Source organism: Notamacropus eugenii, chromosome 3 (assembly GCF_028372415.1).
Source record: "Notamacropus eugenii isolate mMacEug1 chromosome 3, mMacEug1.pri_v2, whole genome shotgun sequence".
Classification (NCBI taxonomy): domain Eukaryota; kingdom Metazoa; phylum Chordata; class Mammalia; order Diprotodontia; family Macropodidae; genus Notamacropus; species Notamacropus eugenii.
Genome location: NC_092874.1, coordinates 141,498,728 through 141,519,215, shown reverse-complemented (window position 1 = coordinate 141,519,215; position 20,488 = coordinate 141,498,728). Strand labels below are relative to the sequence as shown.

Genomic DNA, 20,488 nt, shown 5'->3' with positions numbered 1-20,488 from the left:
TCTGATTCTATCCCCAATCCACTCCTACCCAGCAAGCCACTCTCATAACAAAGAGTAAAAAAAAGAAAATAATAACAACACCTACCTCTCACAGTTGTGAGGATCAAATATTTGTAAAGTGCTTAGCGCAGTGCCTGGCATATAGTAGGTGCCATATAAATGCTTATTCCCTTCCCCCTCCATCAAAAAAGAGAAGGAGAGCACATTTTTTCATCCCTTCTCCAGGGTCATCATACTTACTCAGCATTCAATTTCCTTTCTTTGTTCTTTTTGTTTATAGGTTGTCATTTACATTATTTTCCTGATTTTGCTTGCTTCACACTGTTGATTCATGCAAATATCCCCATGCTTCCCATAGTTACGATTTTTTATGAGACATCCTGTTTTCCCAAGCTAAGTTCCAGCAAGCAAGCCATGCCCTGAGCTTAGCATGACAAAAATCCTTGTGCTCATCCTCTGAATGATCTCTGCCACAGCAAAACCACGGAATTGGGATTTATGATTTTAACTTTTTAGCCCCATTTCCCAGGGGATCCTGGCCTGAGGGCTGGAGCTACAGCCAACGTGCCACAACAGAAAGTGATCAATCACGTCTCCTGACACTCTGAACAATTTCCATGATTGTAACTTCTAAGTGAACTGAACCAGGTGCTGCACTCCTGTTCTTGACATACTAACTCTGGTTCTGTACCCCACTAAACAATCACAAGACTCAACAACCCTTAAGACTTGAGACAATCACTAGGCTCAATGATTCTAATAACTTGGGGACTCTTTCCACAGTATCATCCCCAAAAATGCCTGCACATGTAGGTCTGCCATGGAAACTGTTTACTTAACACCTAGGTATGACTGTGTTAGGTCCTGTGGTTTTCATGTTTAAAAGCCCTATCTGGGCCACAAGCTACAAGCCCTCCTTAGGAGGACTTCAGTTTGCAAACCTGTTTTCCTCACTATGAAACTAAACTTCTGTTTGATTCCTCTCTTGCCTCTAACCTGCTTTGTTCGGCTCTGGCCACCCACAGGTTAGAGGCTGGTTCCTGTCTAATTGACAGTGTCAAGAGGTGGGAACTGAGTCCAGCTTTTCTTGATTCCAGGGCTGGTTATCTGTTTGTGATGCCAGACTACCTTTCATTCTTCCCTCAGTGACTTATAGCTGCCCAAATATACTTCTCTGACCATGTCATTCCTCTACTCCAAAACCTTTAGTCAGTTTCCCATGCCTCCAGAATTAAGTATTAACTCCTTATCTAGAGATTCAATTCCCTCTACCATCTTATGCTAAGCTATCAGCCTCATTGCATATCATTTCCCATCATATACTAGGAGGCATAGTGGATTGAGGGCTAAATTTGGACTCAGGATGAGCAAGTTCAAAGTCCTGCCTTTTGATAGTAGCTCTGTGAGCCTCAGTTTTCTTATGGGCAAAATGAGAATACTAACGCTCCTACTACTAACAGTAATAATATCTATCGTATCTACTACAGGGTAGATATTACCCTAGGCTACATTACCCCAGGGTAATAGTGAAGCTTTAAGGAGGAAGCTTTAAGCTTTTAGTGTATTAAAATGCTCTGCAAACTGTAAAGCCGTTTGCAAACTATAAAGTCCAGTCAAGCTGTTAACAGTCGTTATTACTGCTTAGTCCAGCCAAACTCTACTTCCTTGTTCTTGATTTGGCCCCTCCTCCGCCTTTGCTCATTCTGTCACCCATGGCTGAAATGGCCTGTTGAAATTTACCTCACTTCCTACATGAAACTTCTTCGTTTTGCCTCGATGAAAATTCTCTCTCCTTCTTCAAATTCCTCACAGCACTTTTCCTGTACTTCTTTGCCCTTATACCACTGGTGTCGTATTTATCTGTATACTTGTGAGCTCATAGAGAGCAGAGTGTGTATCATTTCTATTCTAGTATTCACTTGCACATGATATACACAAAATACGCATTTGTAGAATTGGACTGAATTTATTCTAGGATAGAGGTGTTGGCTCCTGCCCTCAGGCCTAGAATGTACAGGCCAAAGTACAGGCCAAAGTAAAGAAACTTGCATAAAAAGAAGAGTGTATAGAAGCATCTTTTATCAGACATAAGAAAGGGAAGTTGGAGCACAGAACAGACCTTTCAGAATTCCCTACATCTTTGAAGAGGAAATTAAAACGGGCGGCTTCAGTCCAAGTTCTTTGTTCCAGGACATCAATAGGGCACAGATCTCTGTCTACCTGTCTGTTTTGTGTCTCTTCTCTCTGTCTCTGGTCCTCTTATCTCTGTCTGTCTCCATCTCCCTGTCTTTATCTCTTTCCCTCCTTCCCTTCTATTTTTCTTCTCCCTCCCCCCTCTTCTGCCTTTCTCTCAAGCTCAGCCCATTAAGTATCTGCTCCATTAACACTGCGGTTCAAACTGTCAGAACTCCTTCCTTCTGATTTCTTATTTCACAGCCTATATGTGTCTCTTTGAAAACTCCTGGCTGTGATCCAAGCCTGCCTCTTGGCTCAGAGGTCACAATAGTCCAAAACTCTTCTCAGGACTGAGAGGAACACTTGTCTCTCTGAATGACAAAATTCAAAATTCTCACCAGTTCTCTGATTCCTATTACACAGTTATTATGGATATTGCTTTTTATTCTCCACTATTTTTACTCTCTATTATTTCATACATGTCTTTCCAAGTGTCTATAAATTAATCTCATTGGTCATTTGTTACCATTCTGTTTTGATGCAACACACTCTCCTGGTAAATATATATATATGCATGCATGTATATGTACACATATGTGTATGTGTATGTACAAGTGCATGTAAATGTATGTGTATGAATATTTTATTCATTCCCCTGTTAGTCATATTTTGTTTCTAGCTTTTTGTTATCACAAATAACTATGAACCTTTTTGTAAATATGTCTTTTCTTACAGTCTTGCTTCTCGGGGCATAGTTTCAGTGGTGGTAGGATCTCCTAGTCCAATGGAATGAACAATTTAGTAACTTTCCTTGCAAAATTATAAATTCCTCTCTAGAAGTTGAACCAATTCATAGCCCTACTAGCAGTGAATTTTTATGCCTGTCCCCCAAACTCTATCCAGCAATGAATTTTTCCATCTTTTAGCATGTTTTTCATCTTTCTGGGTGTGAGTGATACCTCAGAGATATTTTAATATGCATTTCTCTTATTGTGAGTGATTTGGAACTTTTTTGAAAAAATGGTTAATAGTTTGTATTTCTTCTTTTGACAAGTTTATATTTTTTGACCAGATATATGGGGAATGGCTCTTAAACTTAACATTTGTGTCAGTACCTTTTAGATTTTGAATATCTGACTTTTAAGAGATATTCAATTTATTTTCCCCCCTGAAACTATAAAGATTTTATTCATGGAAGAGCTTCTTAATTTTCTGTAAATTATAGACTCATAAATTTAGAGATGGAAGGGACCTTTAAAGTCATCTGCACCAAGATTCGCCTATTAAAGATGAGGAATTAAGCCTAGAGAGGTTAAATGACTTACCCAAGATCACATAAGTTGCAGACCTGGAATTTCAACTAAGTTCCTCTGATACCAAATTGGGGATTCTTCCTACTACACCACTGTCTGCTTTAAGTATTATTTTTATCCAGTATCTGGTTATAAATTTTCCCCCTCTTAATAACTGAAAGATAAAAATCTTCTATTCTCTAATTCTTTATAATTTTTTCACATTTAGATTGTTCATCTACTGGAACTTAATATAGTAGAAAGTATAGGGTGTATATATGTGTATGTATATATATGTATATATGTACATGTATACATATGTATATTACATGTGTATTTGTATATACATATACAAATACACATACACACACACCTATGCTTTGACAGACTGCTTCCCAGTTCTTCCAGAAGTTTTTGTTGAATAAAGAGTTCTTTCTCTAGTAGTTTTTTGCTTTTAGCTTATTATGACTTTAGCATATTTTTTCTAGCTTTTACTTAGCTAGTTCATTCCACTGGTTTCCTTTTTAATTTTTTAATATAGTACTAAATAATTTTAATAATTACTTCTTTGTACTACAGTCTGAGGTCCAGAAGGGTAAATCCTCTTGTCTTCCTACTTCCTTCCCCATTATATTTCTTGATATTATTGATATAAATAAATGAGAACTTTGGTAAATTCATACATTTACAACTTAATAATATAATACTAAATCTGCAGAATAATTTGAAAAGTGTAGTTATTTTTTTTTATATTGGTGTGACCAAACTATGAACATTGAATGTCTCTCCAAATCTGCAAGTACCTGAGCTGCTTCCTTAGCTCAACACCATCCTATCCCCCCTCTTCCCCAATCCCAGGCAATAATATCCTTTTAATCTGAAGGTCTACCTCTGTAACACTTCTCAGGGATCAACATGACTCCAGAGGGAAGTAATTCCTTCCTGGTAAGGGGATCGCAGTCTTTATTCTACCAAGTCTCTTCTACAAATCATGCCAGGTGCATACTATCTTCAGAAAGAGAGAAAAACAAGCAACCTGAGCTACTACTGAGCTCTCTCTCTGTCTCTCTCTCTCTCATTTCCCATACATTTAGTATATATTAGGTTGTTATTTTAAACAGAATTTCTCTTTCTCTTCTTCCTAGGATTGTTAATAATATACAGAAAAGTTACTGATTTTTATGGATTTACTTTACATCTTGCTATGTTATTGAAACAATTTATTTTCTGAGAGAAGTGGTATGAGATAGAGCATAAAATTCTCAGAATGGAGTCAGGAAAACCTGGCTTAAAATACTGCTTCTGCCACAAGCTGTATGTGACCAAGGGCAAATCACTTAATCTCCAAGAACCTCAGACAATTAAGTTATCTGAGTAGTAAGTTGTGGATGAATAGTAAGTTACATTAGTGGGAAGAATTCCTATACCAATAAAATCACAGTCCTTGAGGTATTAATTTTTGGCTGATTCTCTAGGATATTTTTTAAGACATTTGATCATATGCAAATACTGATAAGTTTGTTTATGCTTATTCCTTCAATTTTTTTTATAATTGCTATAGCTAACATAACTAGAACATTATTTCAAATAATGCTGGAAACATTGGCATATTTGCTTTGTCTTTGAGATTACTGGGAAAGATTCCCTTGATTCTATTATTAAAAAAACAACAACAACCACTTGCTGTTGACTTAGACAGATGGTTTTTTATAATATTAAGAAATGTACCTTTTATCCCTGTGTTTTTATTGCTTTAAAAACTCTCATCAATGAATGCCATATTTTGGTAAAGGCTTTTTCCTGCGTCTGTTGAAACAATATCTCAAATAACAAGCTTGAAAGGGTAGCTAGGTGGTGCAGTAGATAGACCACTGGTCCTAGAGACAGGAGGACCAGTTCAAATCTGGCCTCAGACACTTGACACTTAGTAGCTGTGTGACCTTGGCCAAGTCACTTAACCCCAATTGCCTTGCAGACAAAAAACAAACTAAAAAAATAGATTGAAGGAAAATTGATAATCTTACGTTGATAAAAGAAGTTTCCTTCCTCATACCAATGAGATGAAATGAAAGCTTTGGAAAAGGAAATTATGATTTTTAAATGATTTTTGCCATTACCATCATTTATGTGTATAGTCATCCTAATGTTGACCTATCCCATAAATCAACATGATGATAGAGAACAATTTTATTCTATTTCGGTAGCTCTTTGTTAATATTATAGTTAATATTTTGTGTCAATATTAATTAGTGATAGTGAACTAGAATTTCCTTTCTCTACTTATCTCTCCTTGTTTTAGGTATTATATTTTTCTGAAGGAAGGGAATTTGGTAAGGTGCCTTTTTCACTCTTTTACAAACATTTTATTTAGCATAGGGTTTAAAAAATGTTTTATAGCATCTACCCTATAAGTCTGTCTGGATTAGGGGTTTTCCCCCTTTTTGGAACTTATTTATGACTTGCTAGATTTTTCTTTCTGATAGTGGATTATTTAGACTCTATCTTATTTTGTCAATCTGCCTATTTTATAATTTTATACATACCCATTAATTTGTTTTCAGATTTATTGACATATAATTGGATAATGTAGTTATAATTTTCTTTATTTCCAGTCCATTAATTATGAATTACCCCTTCTCATTAAAAAAATTTGGTGATTAGGTTATACTCTTTCTCTCCAAAACAAAACAAAACAAAACAAAAAAAAAAACAAAAAAGAACCCAAGGTGCTAATAGCTTATCTGTTTTGTCAGTTTTTTTAAAGCCTTTGTTTCCAAAGCTTTATCTGAATGATCCAAAGTCAGCAACTTTTCATGGCCATGAAAAGGGAATTTAGTGTAATACTAATAATGTCCCATTTATAGAGATTTAAGGTTTATAAAATATTTTCTTCACCATAACAATGAAGAAGGTAGTAAAAATGTACATTTTTTGTACATTTGAGTATGTACAATTGATAAAATTGAGAAATTGAGAAAAAAATGCAAACCTAACAGCTTACTGATATATTGTACACTTAGATAATTATCTATAGCAATGCTTTCTCTGGCAATCACCTCAATCATGGTCAACTTGACTTACTCTCCAGTGATACTCTATTTCTCTGTGGTAGAACTTGCCTTTCTAGGCTATTTATTTTTAACCCCTTGTTTTCTTTCAGGAACAATGAATCATTCTGCCCTGGAAATTGACTCCTATGACACGCACGAAGAGACAAAGCTCTATGTTATTGATTCCTTAAATGACTTAAACAAAGTGAACCTCTCTCCTGCTGGATCCCAGCATGTAATCTGTATGTGTGTGTCAGCTGAGGTCTGGCAGCTGCTTTCTTTTTTATAGTGTGTCTAAAATTAACAAATGTTAGTATGAGAATGTGGGTTCATCTTCAACATTTGGAATTAATCGTTTATCACCAGAAAACTGATCATGCTTTTTGCTTTGGTTCACTAAATTCTTGACAGAATTATAGAATTGCTCAAAGTAACATGGGAAGTCTTTTAATTCCTTTTTTTTTTTTAAAGATTGGGTCTCTGTGCTGTCCAGCTCATAAGGGTAGCAGCTTCTCACAGTCACAAACCCATTACTAATCAACATTGGAGCTTTGACCTGCTCTGTTACTGACCTGGGCTGATTGACCCCTCCTTAAATAGTCTGTTGACCTCTTGCTAGTAGGGACTTACCCTATTGGTTCCAAACTTGGTATAGATACTGAATGCCAACACTCAAATGATCCATCTGCCTTAGTGTCACCAGCAGATGGGATTATAGGTGTGTGCCACAATGCCCACCTGGGGAGGTTACTCTTAAAAAGCTTTTCAAATGCCAAGAAGGAACAAATACAGCCCTACTCCCACCACCAATTCTAGGAGCATTTCTCCACAACTCTTGCTTTTCTGCCACTTAGGGCCATCAGCTCAAAGTTTCCATTCTCATTTATTAACTTCTCCCTAAATTTCTATCTTCCTTCAGGGGTACTTTTAAAAAATCTTTTGTACTTTCCATAAAATCCTAGAAACTCAGACTTAGAAGAGGACCTTAGTGACCAAGTAGTCTAACATACACCTGAAAAAGGATCTTTTACAGAACATGGACTACAAGTGGTCATCCAGTCTTTGCTTGAAGCCTTTGGTGACAAGGAATATGTATTCTAATGCAGACTGTTCAACTTTTGGATACTTCTAATTAAGAAATTTTTTCCTAATGTGAAACTTAAATTTATCTCTTTATAAGTTATATCCATTGCTCTAAGTTTTACCTTCTGAGGCCAAATAGAACTGGTCTATTCACTCTTTCTCATGAAAACACTGCAAGTACTTGCAGGTAACCTATCCTGTACTCATTCAAAGTATTCTTTCTCCCTTCTCCCTTTTCCTTTCCTGTTAAACATACTCCTAACTTCTTCAGAACCTTAAGTCAACTATTACTAGGTATGGTTACAAGCTGTGAAATGAATAGAAGTGGGATATGGCCACTCCATTCATCTGAGCCCTCTTCCCATCTGATATGGATCACTGCAAGATCATTTTGGCCATAGTAAATTGATATTGATCAAGAAAATGGCTGATATGAACTGTCTGGTTCAGTGACCATGAAGAGACATACTATAACTGAATCTTAGGCTCCATAGCTCTTTTTATTCGGCTTTGACAGTAAGACTATTATAGTAATTATATTACCACCAAAAGGAAATCAACATAGATGGCAGTTCCTTTTTATTTTTTAACCTAAGGGAAATTTATAATATTTCATATACCACAAAGACATAAAGCCCACTTATCCTATGCAAATGAAGGAGGAGTTGGCACAAGTTTAATCAATGAACAAAATATGAAACACTATGTGTAAGACAATGCTAGGTACAGTGGGGGACATAAAAGCTACGAGGCTGGTTCTGCTCTAAAAAAGCTTACAATAATAATAGCAATGATAAAAATGAAAAAACTAGACCTACAATTTCATCAATTTGGGGAACGACCTGGGACAAAATCTCCCTCCATCAATGCAGAACCTGGGCCAAGGTGGCATGGTGCAGTGGTTAGAATCCTGGAACGGCATTAGGAAGACCTGAATTTAAATTCCCTGATTCTGTATGTTGACTTATTTCTGCCCCCTGCTTTCATTTTGCTCTTGGGATTTATGATGAATTTTGGCTTGCCCTGAAATGGTCTCTGCTTTAGTCTTACTTGGATAATAAAATAATTACTACTATTACTGTTGCTACTACTAATTTGCACAGTACTTCAAGGTTTACAAAATGTTTTATTTGCACCATCTCATTTGTCCCCCACAACAACCCTATGAGGTAGGTATTGTCATCCCCATTTAATAGATGAGGAAACTGAGACTGGCAGATAAGTGAATTGACCATAGCAGTAGTGTCTGAGGGATGATTTGAATTCAGGTCTTCCTAACTCTAAGTGCAACATTGAATTAGAAGGCACTTCAAAAAGACCTTAAATATTTGCTAGCAACACCACCCTAGGTAAGTCATTTAACTTCTGAGTCTCAATTTCAATAAAATGTAAAAATGAAGACAATAAGCACCTACTCAGAGTTATTTTGAGGCTCAAATTACACACACACACACACACACACACATACACACACACGTATGTATGAAGTATTTTGCAAAACTTGAAGCCCTGGTAAGCTATTATTAGATTATTTTGAACCCCAACTTCTTATGTAGAAGGCCACCTAAATCTCCATTCTCTTCCTTAGGGTATCAAAGAGTACAGTTTTAGGATAAAAATTAAACAAACTTCACTCCCACCCAGAGCTCAGACAATGGTTGAATTGTTTGTGGTCCTAAAAAGCCCTCTCCATGGCCCACATATTCCTGAACTTCAAAATCAGGCTTTCAATCAACTGAATTGCTACAAGTGCCACGTTTTGTGGGCTTGGATGCTACATCAAATAAAATAGACTTGGACCTTGACCAACAAGCTTTTCCAACTTTGCCTCTCCCAGGTAGTAGTTGAAATGATAGCCAGGTATCCATTCCAGTCTGACACTCCTTATCCAGGAGACTAAACACCAGTAACCTGAGTGGGTAGACTTTGCAAAATATTGTATGCAGACTAATGATAGCTTCCCATCCCCCACTTCAAGGTACTAGAGTTCTTTTGTCTAGTGCTACAAAATCTGACCATTTCTGGGATTTGGGCAAATTTGCCTTCTGCCCCTCGTACTGACAGAAGCAATACATGAAGCAAATGGATGTGACTTTCAGCTGTAGCCAGATCCTGCCAGAGCCTGAATCAGAACCCCATCTTCAACAACAGGATTCTCAAGACCAGGCTAAACAAGCCTGTGATTAATCTAGACCTGGAACACCAGTTTTGGATGATGAAAATTGCTTACTGAGCAAGCTAGAGACAGCACCCCTGGAGAAGCTTCTTGGGGGAAAAATTTATTAATAAAGAGGTAGATGACTTAGGTAAAGACCTAAGCTTCTACTTCATTTACTAGAGCCTTGGCATAACTTGGTATAACTTATTAAGATGAATGAATGGGTGGATGAATCAAAGGGTTGTACTCTACAGTCAGCAGGGGTGCAGAGTAGATTGGGCTACGCCTGACTCAGCTTGCCCAGATCCCTCTGTGATCTACCTTTTCCTCCGACCTTCCTATCAATACCTTATTCGTATGTGAATATGTTGTATATGGCTAGTAACATGCAATTTGTATATAACATATTCACATGTGATGCATGTAGGGTATACACGCATGTGCAATACACAGTGATAGATGGGGCTTGGGTAAGGAGACTAACAGCTAGGGAAATCAGATAAAGCTTCTTGAAGGAGCTGGTACTTGCGTTGAGCCTTGAAGGAAGCTAGAGATTCTAAGAGGTAGAGGAGGCAAAGGGAGAACATTCCAGGCATGGGGGACAATCTCTGTAAAGACATAGAAGGGAATGATAGAATATAATTTACAAAATGATGGAATATTATATACAAAAAATAGACCAAGTTGGCTGGAGTGTAGGGTGTATAAAGGAGAGAAATGCGTAATCAGTCCCGGCAGCATAGTTGTTGTTCAGTCATATCTGACTCTTTGTGACCCCATTTGGGGTTTTCTTGGCAAACATACTAGAATTGTTTGCCATTTCCTTCTCCAGTTCATTTTACAGATGAGGAAACTGAGGCAAACAGGGTTACATGACTTGCCCAGGGTCACATAGCTAGTACTTGTCTGACATTGGATTTGAACTCAGGTCTTCTTCCTAACTCCAGGCCCAGTGCTTTATCCACTGCATCATCTAGCTTAAAATTCAGAATGAAAGAAAAACAGGACCTTTCTTTCACTTGAATTATGGTCCTGACTCTGCTACTTATGTATACTAGCTAAACAGCTCATCTCTCTAGACTCAGTTTTCCCATCTCAAAATAATCGGTTCAAATAGATTCTCTTTAAAATTCACTTCAGTTCTATTTCAGATCTATTTCAACCAAAGTTATAGTTTAGCATCAGGGGTGGGAAACTTGCAGCCTTGAGGCCATTATGTGGCCCTCAAGGTCCTCACATTGACTGAAAGCAAACTTTACAGAACAAATCCCCTTAATAAAAAGATCTGTTCTGTAAAACTTGGACTCAATCAAAAGGCCACACCCAAGGACCTAGAAGGTCACATGTGGCCTTGAGGCTGCAGGTCCCCCACCCCTAGAGATTGTAACCTTATAGACTCTCCATAACTATGAAAACAGAGGCTTTGACTCATAGCTATGCTGGAACTTACTAAAGTATTGAGATAGCCAATTGTTAAATTTTCAATATGAGCATTTGCTACCAATATGGCCTTGATTTATTGTTTTGTTGATTGTCTACACTTTGAAGAGTGACAAAGAAACTGCTAATAGTGCAGATGAAATGTAGAAGTGCATACATTTTTTTCCTGGAATATCAGCTGTTAGACATTTACCACCAGTGCTGCTCAGATTTAAAAAATAAATACATAATCATGTGTATATATGAAAAGGTATCTTTAGTGCTAAACTCAAATGGAAACAATCTGAGCCACTATTGACTTAGAAAACCACAAATTAACATTACCTATGTTGCATTGTATTTTTATTTCTTTTGTTAAACATTTCCCAGTTACATTTTAATCTGATTAGGGTAGCATGTGGGAGTTTTGCTTATAGTTTGTAGCCCATAGGCCTTGAGTTCGATATCTCTGCTTTAGCTTCAATCTGTAGCAAATACATTTGATGGATGAAGGAGAGTTAAAGGGGTTCCAGTGAACACTTGCACAGTTCAGTTTATCCTTCCCCAAGTTTCTGATTTCCTCATTGGAAAAGTTCTGTGAAAGCAAGTTTAATACCTTTCATAGTTATATTTTTATCTCAGCAATGAAGCAGTTAACAAACCTTTTTTCACAGAGCACACCAGGCTTAGAAACACCTTTAAGAACCAGGAATGTCTCAGGGCCAGATTCAGGCACCAAAGATTATTCCAAATAACTCCTCAGGGAAAATTCTAGGGCCCCAATTTTTCAGAGAAAGAAATCCCATAGTCAGTGCAATAGTTGGGCCTCAGTCTCCATTATACTTTTGCCTATTTCAGGGAAAAGGATAGAGAATATTTACCAGCTCTTCTACCTGACTTTTCTTCTCTACCGCTCAACATAAAAATAAATCCTACATAAAGCAATAGGCCCACTTCGATAATTGGCTGCCACCTGAGTGCTCTGACTTCTTGGAAATTATCTGACCCTTTTAAAGGAAAGGGCAAATAGGCAGCAGAATCAGAAGGCCCTACATTAGAATCCTGCTGTTTATTAGCTGTGTGACCCTAGCCAAATCACTTAACTTTTCTTATTCAAAATTTCCTCATCTGCAAAATGGAGATAGAAGTGATGGAGATATTTTACCTAGTTATTGCAAAGATCAAATGAGATAATATGTTTCTCAAAAGTTTTAGTTGTGCTACTAAAGTTTAAATTATTATTTAAGTTTATTTAATGATATAAATATTTATTTATTTATTCGATTAAAGCTATTTAGACTATTAAAGCTTAAAACTGTACTAGGACTTTTAGGCTATTATAGCTTTAAAATGCACTAAGACTTTTGGGACTTGAAGTATACACAAAACTTTCTGAAAACATTAAAAAGTTATATAAATGTTAGCCATAGTTAAGGAAGTAACCTAAACCTGGGCAGCTAGTGGTACAGTGGATAGAGTGACCTGTCTAGAGTCAAGAAGACTCATCTTCCTGAATTTAAATCTGGCCTCTGACATTCACTAACTATGTAACTCAGGGCAAGTCACTTAACATGTTTCCTCATCTGTAAAATGAGCTGGAGAAGGAAACAGCAAACCACTCCGGTATGGAGGCCAAGGAGGCCATGAAGAGTCAGACTGACTGAACAACGACAACAAATCCAATCCTGCTTATTCTTTGGATGAGAATGAAGGAAAGAAGGGGGGGATCTGTAGTCCTATCTATAGTCCACAAGTCCTAGGAAAAAACTGACTAATTTATGCTTGCTGTCCAAAGACAGTCCCTCCTCACTCAAATCAACTTTCTCAAAGATCATAGTAACAGTAATTCACAATTATGTAGTCCTTACTATGTACCAGGCACTGTACTAAGTGCTTTATAATTATTTTCTCATTTAATCCTCATGACAACCGCAGAAGGCAGGTGTTATTATTATCCCCACTTTACAGATGAGGAAACTGAGACAAACAGAGGGTAAGCGAATTACCCAAGGTCATGCAGCTAATAAGTGTCTGAGGCTGGATTTGGATTCAGGTCTTTGTCACTCCAAACTTGGTCTATTCGCTGCATTACCTCACTGCCACATTATCATAGATTTAGAGGAGAAAGTAATCTCAGAGGCCATTTTATTCAGTTCTCTCATTCTGCAGATAAGGAAGTTGAGGTCCAAAGGTTAAGTGACTGAAGTGCCCAAAGTTTCACTGACAGTGGGGAGTTGAGCTGAGATTTGAACTCAGGTCTAAATTCAACACTCTTTCCACTTCATCACAGTTTTCCTAACAACTACTGTGCTGAATTATCATTCCATCTGCTTTCCATAGGGAACCGTGGAATAAAGTTTGAGTCACTAAGTCTTTTTTTCATTTGTTTTATATTAGCTCAAGAAAAGAAGTTCATCGGAGGTGTTTTTAACATAGGCAATGGAATCAGAAACCGAAGCTTATTCTTTGTGGGGTTGATCATTGCCTTGATCGTCAGCTTGACCCTGGTTTCTTTTGTGATTTTCTTACTAAGTAAGTAAAAACCTAGCAGGGACCTCATTACTTAAAATGTTACTTAAGGCTTTAATAGAACGTGCGTCCTTCAGTCAGTTTCACAGCTAGTTATCAACCCTTTGTGTAGCACTTCTCCAGAGGGTGCAAGAGTAGGCATGAATGACTTATCTTTCAGTTTTATGAAGCATTTATGGCTTCTCTAGGATGAAAGATACAAAATAACACAAAATAACAAGATAAAATAAAAGAATGTAAATTCCTTGAGAATATAAATTTTCATTCTTTGTATATGCTGTATATGTATGTGTATATATATAATTTTGTATATGTATATATATTTATACGTATAATATATGTATATATGTGGACATATTTACATAATATGTATAGATGTGGACATATTTACATAATTTGTATATATTCGCATATTATCTCCTCCATTTGAATGCAAGCTGTCTGGGGCAGAGGCTGGTTTTCCTTTTTTTTTTTTGGACTTTCAGTAAATGCTTGTTGGTTCATTGATTGACCCAGTACCTTAGCACAGTATTTGGAATATAGTAGTTATTTCAAAATCCTCCACTGATGTAACTCTGTCCAAGAAAGAAATTTATTCTTTTTAACAATGATAATAAAAATCATTACTATTTGTGTAGCTTTAAGTTTTGCAAAGTACTTTACATGTATCATCTCATTCGATACTTGAAACAATCCTGTCTGGTGGGTAGTATTATTATCTCCATTTTACAGAAGAAGAAACAAAGGCTTGGAGAGGTTAAATGACTTCCCCAGGATCATGCCCCTAAATAAGTGACTGAGGCAGAATTTGAACTCAGGTCTTCTTGAATCCAAATCTGATACTCTACAAAAACCTCACAATGTTAGGTAAATGGAGGTGGTGATGATGATGATGATGACAAAGACTGTGACAATGAAGAATTGTTTTCTTGGAAGGAGTTATGCACATCTGGGAATTCTCTATAGAAGTGTTTGAAGAAACTGAAAGAAAAATTATTTATGTATATTATTTTACTTCAGAGAGAAGTGCTTGTCTCTGTGGTCACTGGGGCCACATGCCTATAGAAAATCATTCATTGCCACCAACTTTATAATTTTCACTGTTATCATCATATATGAAATTGACAGGAAATTTAAGGAAGGCTTACAAAGTGCAGGGAATCCTGTACACATTTCCTCTTTCTATCTCTCTTCTTATATATGATGATAGTAAAGTTAAAATCAATGACCTAAACTGTGTTTATAGGCAAGAGGTTATTAGGTTTTATACTGATCTCCAGCTGCTTAGACATTCTTCTTCTTCTTTTTTTTTTTTTGCATTTAACATGGAAGGATCCTATAGAAAAATAGAAAAAAAAGAACACCTTATTTTAGTTCACCAATTCATCAAACATTCATTAATGTGGATTCCAACTTATCTTTGTAGACATTTCACAACTTCCCCCTTCAAGTACTTCACTTTCTAACCAAATTGGCCAGTTTTCTGCTCCACAAACTTGAAATTCTATCTACTGCACCTTTGCCTTTATGTAGGCCCTCCTCTATGCCTGGAATGCTCTTTTCTCTTGAAAATTTCTTACTTCTAGGAAGACTTTTCTGATTCTTCCATTGTTAATTATTCTACTGTCCTTCAAATTATCTCCTCTTTACTTATCTTTCTTTGTCTCTGCCTGTAGAATTCTAACTCCTTGAGGACTGACTTTATCATTTCTGCCTTTGTGTTCCCACCACTTGTGTAGTACCTTGCAAGTGATAGGCACTTTAAAAAGTGCTTCTTGCATTAATAAATTTTTATCAAATGAAATTAAGTGCCTGTTGTCTATAGATCACTGTCCTATGTGCTAGTGGTGCAAAGACTGGAAAATGACTTTGTTCCCTCAGGAGCTTATAACCTAATAAGGGGATGAGACTCATACAAATATTTTGGACAAAAATTAGAAAATCATTAAGCACACAGGAGAGCTCAATCTGAGTGGTCTGAGAGACTTTTAGAGGAAGGAGATCACTTCTAGTTGAGGAGACCAAGGAGAAACACACTTTCAATATAGTTCTTGAGACAGGAAACGTTTCTGGAAGCCTTTAGACCAGAAATTGACCAAAAATATGTGAAAGACTTGATATAGAAACCCTTTTCTTATGGGATTTGAGGGAGAATGAGGATATGGGGAAGGCTGTGGGGATGTCAGGATTAGCTTCTAAAGGGCAAACCTGCATATTTTAATATTTTGGCATTAAACAGGAATAAATTTGTTTCTTAGTTTATTTAATTCTTGTTAAATTATTTGACCATACCTTACTTATTTGATGTCTCAACTTGCTCACAATGTTTGCCTTGGAAAGGAAGTGAATACAAGAGAGAATGAATTATTAAAAATGTATTTTGTCCCCTTTAGGGATGGGTTTTGTACATATAACGTATATACATATATGTATATGTGTAAATACTGTGCATATGTGTATGTTTACACACATATATGTGTGTGCCTATATCTATATATATCATCATCATCATCATCATTAGACCTGGAGTGAGGAACATCTAGTTCAAGTCCAACTTCAGACACTTATTAGCTGTGTGATCCCAGGCAAGTTACTTAAGAACTTTTTGCCTCAGTTTCCTCATCTATAATATAGGGATTATAATAGCATATGCCTCCCAGAGTTGTTATGAACATCAGATAAATAATATTTGTGAAGCATTTAGCGCGGTACCTGGCATATAGTAGGAACTATATAAATATCTCTCTCTCTCTCTCTCTCTCTCTCTCTCTCTGATAATTCCACATTCTCCTAAAAAATGAAATCTCTTCCATCACAAAGAAAAACAATTGAGCAAAACCAGTTGACATCATCGGGGTACACAACATCCCACACCATAGTTCCCCATTTCTTTACTGAAAGGAAAGAGGTGTGTTTCATTATCCATGTTCTGGGTCCAAGATTGGTCATTAAAATTAATTAGAGGTCACCTTCCTTTTAGTGTCATTTTCATTTACATTAGTGAAGCATGTCAAATTCTTGTTGCTTGGTTTGTAGTTAGAGAACCTGGATTTGAATCCTAGCTATGTCATTTGGCATTCATGTCACCTTTGGGAAGCCACTTAACTTCTAGGACCCTTCCATCTCTAGAGCTATGATGCTATGATCTTATGATTAGATGACTCTAAGGTTCCTCCTAGCTACAAATCCTTAGTTTTGAATGGAGAGAAAAATTTGACTTTCTTGTCTTGGGCTAATAAGGCTCTTTTTAAAATTGGGTTCCTCCAGAGAAGAAAAAGCGTTACTGTCAAAGGATAAAATGACAAATGTTGGTGGAGATGCTGTGAAATAACTTGAATCACCTACTTCCTCCTCAAACCACATGGTTAGCTCTGCCCAACATTGCAGCCCTGCTACAGCTTCTATCTTTCCCTCGTGACTTGAATGCTACAATTCATTTAAAATAAGTTCAGAATCAAGGAGGAACAGCTGCTCTATGATCCACTTATTTCAAGGTTGGAAGGTCCAGTCTGAAAACTTAGTTTCCATGACACTTTATCAGCTGAGAACAGTAGCAGCGTATCAGTTTAATTAGTCCTTGAATGGCAGACTTTGGAAAAAACTTCAAGAAACTGATATAAATAGCAGCTCCAATAGAGTAATAGATTTTGTTCTATAGTTCTGGAAAACTTTAACTTTTGTAAATACAACTGAAGGTGGTATTTTCTAGATTACTAAATTGCCAGTAGCTCTATTGAGGTCAGGTATTGTTTTATTTCTGACTTTGGATCCCCAGTGCTTGGCATGGTGCCTGGCACATAGTTGACGTTCAAATAAGTACTTATTGAATTTAATTGACTTGAAAATATTTTTTCTTCCTCTCTCAAAAGTATTTCAAGGGAATTATTGTTCCAGGGCTGGCTGCTCTAGGTTCAAATAATTCTAAAAATGGAATCTTTTAAAATTTTATGTTTTTATGTCATTTCTTGATATACTGATACATCCTACCAACCCTTCCCTTGTAACAAAGAAAAACAGTTAAACAAAACCAGTAAAAATTGAAACTATATCAGACAACATTCTGACCCCCAAGTTCCATCACCTCTCTATGGAAGGAAGTATGTTGTATCACAACAAATAGAGTTTCCAAAATGAAGAATCAAGTCCATTTTGAAGGATGCTTTTCAGAATGAGATATTGTAATCATAACTTTGAAGGGAATAATTCTGCTGGCCATTTCAGTGGTGGTACAATGGATAGAATGCTGGACTTAAGAGTCAGGAAGACCTGAGTTTGAATGTTGCCTCAGATACTTACTAGCTACATGATTCTAGACCCAAATTTCTTCATTTCTAAAATGGGGTCATAATAACTCACTTCACAGCATTGTGTAAGGATCAAATGAGATGATAAATTGATTATTATTGTTTTCAAAAATGTTTTTGGCCTAACCAAGGTTTACATTTGTCAGCCAAGGGTGTTCAATATTGGCACCAATCAATCACCAAAACTTTTGGATAAAGGGTGAATTTTCTTTTCTGTTCTCCCTTCTGCTCCTTCACTTGACAGAATGTTTGTTTCACTTCCAGACAGGCAGACTTGCCCTTGTACAGTTGTATGGTACCTAGATTAATGTTAAGCATTGAAGAATCATGATAGAACACATTCAAACCAATTGATATAATTTATTTTCCTTTTTAAAGTTCAAACTGGAACCAAAATGGATGAAGTATCAAGAAGATTAACAGCTGAAGGAAAGGATATCGATGAGCTCAAGAAAATAAACAGCTTGATATTAAACCGTCTCAATCAATTGGATGCTATTGAAAACTAAAAAAGTGATGAGTAGCATCAACGGCAAAAGTCCACAGACTCTTAACTTACAAAGGATCTTCAAGGTGAACTTTTCCAGAGGTTACAATAAGAAGGCAACATATTGCCTAGGTTGGTGACATTTGGTTGTTTCCATAAGAAACAATTCTAGAAATGGCAGTTGAGTTTCTCAAGTCTCAGTGATAACAGTTGTTAATTCTTTGTGAGGCTAAATGATGTGAATGAGAGCATGTTCTGGAGAGAGTCCTCGATTTGTAGTCAGAAGACTTGGGTTCTATTCTTGGCATTGCCAGTGTGTGACAGTGTGTGACTGTGGGCACATCACATAACCTCTCTGGGCATTAGCTTCATAGGATTATAGTATCATAGACTGAGAGTTGGAAGGAACCTCCAACCTTCTCATTTTACAGAGAAAACGGAAGCCCAGGGAAGTTCAATGACTTGCTCAAGGTCACACAGGTAGTAAAGATTAGGATTTTAATTCAAGTCCGTTCACCTTAGAGTCCTTGCTCTTTCCATTATACTACAATGCCTATCCTTAAGTCTAAAATGAGAAAGTTGTACTAGATGAGTTCTAAGGTTTTTTCCAACACTGACATGTTTTATGTTCTATGTTAAAATACTGGTATGAATGACATTAAAACCTCTTAAATAGATTTTAAACATATCCTTTAAGAATGTTTGTTTCCATACATGACAATATATCTGTCACAAATTTATAATACTCTATATGTATTTCCTAAAAAGACTTGAGAAGTTACTTCTTATAATAATTGGTTCTAATGATAAGCAGAAGCAATGTCTTTAATATTTAAAAAAAAATTCTTCTGAGAGATTATTGTACTTTTGCTATTCTCTCTACCTTTCCAGCCTTTTTTTCTCCTCTACTTTTCTACCTTTCCCTCTACATATTCTACTATCTGACACCAGTCTTCTTTGTGTTCCTCATACATGACATCCCATCACCCATTTCTAGTCATTTTCAATGGCTAAGCCCCATGGCTGGAACTCTCTCTGCCTCATGGCTTCCCTGACTTCCTTAAAAACTCATCTAAAGTACTATCTTTTACAAGAAGCCTTGCTTGCTGATCTCTTAATGCTAATCTGTTGATTTTCTCCAGATTATTCTGTATGTAGCTTGTCTGTACGTAGTTATTTTTATGTTGTCTCTCTTAGACTGTGAGCTCCTTGAGAGCCTGCAGGGATTGTTTTGTGCTTTTCCTTGTATCTGCATTGCCTGGCATACAATACGCACTAAGTAAATGATTTTTTACTTCATTTGACTCTAAATAAAACAATAAAAGATATTTCCAGAGTGGTTTCCTGTGTATATGATATATGTACTTGTGTCTGTGTGGAAAAGAGAGAAAAATAAATTTATTCTCCTTCAGTAAGTTTATATTGTAAATTTATCTTGTTTATTTAATTTCCCACAAGAAAACTTTTTTGGATGACCCTAACCTGTTGGTGAAGGACCTTGAGTTCATGTTGAAAAGTTTTTATTTCATGCCATATGAGGAATTGCAGACTTAAGGATTTAGGATATGACTGCTATCCTCAAGTATTCAAAGGGTTGTCACATAGAAGAATGATTTTTTTTTCCTACTTGAACCAAAAGGGCCAAACTAGCATTGATGGGTAGAAGCTGCAAAAAGGTAAATCAGGGTTAATGTTACAAAAAAAAATTTCCTATTAGAGCTGTCCAAAAATAGAATGGACTGTTTTTTGAGGGAGTAGATTCCTGCTCACTGGAGTTTCCAATTGACATTCATTCCAATGTCAAAGAATAGATTACCACAGCAGGTAAGCTGTAGAACGGGTTATTATTCAAGTATGGGTTGACCTAAAAGGCCTCACATACCAGACATTCTGTGATTCTGTATTAATAACTATCAATGACTTCATGTATTGGTTTTCTCAAGGATTTTTGCCCTTCTATGAGAGATAATTCCTTAACTTAAAATAATTCC

General features: G+C 36.5%; 1 protein-coding gene across 1 annotated transcript; it reads left to right on the top strand.

The window, feature by feature from the left end:
* The first annotated feature begins 6,632 nt into the window (after positions 1-6,632).
* Positions 6,633-19,838, top strand: LSMEM1 (leucine rich single-pass membrane protein 1). The gene is made up of 3 exons (XM_072650310.1): positions 6,633-6,759; positions 13,575-13,709; positions 18,389-19,838. Exons 1-3 carry the CDS (start codon positions 6,633-6,635, stop codon positions 18,517-18,519), a joined length of 393 nt encoding a protein of 130 aa, XP_072506411.1. The 3' UTR covers positions 18,520-19,838.
* The last annotated feature ends 650 nt before the right edge of the window (positions 19,839-20,488 follow it).

Bases quoted from the DNA above. Each gene is read 5' to 3' on its own strand.
- LSMEM1 (XM_072650310.1), top strand. From the start codon at position 6,633: ATGAATCATTCTGCCCTGGAAATTGACTCCTATGACACGCACGAAGAG. The intron at 6,760-13,574 runs GTATGTGTGTGT...GTTTTATATTAG, and splicing joins TGGATCCCAGCATGTAATCT to CTCAAGAAAAGAAGTTCATC. The intron at 13,710-18,388 runs GTAAGTAAAAAC...TCCTTTTTAAAG, and splicing joins TTTTGTGATTTTCTTACTAA to TTCAAACTGGAACCAAAATG.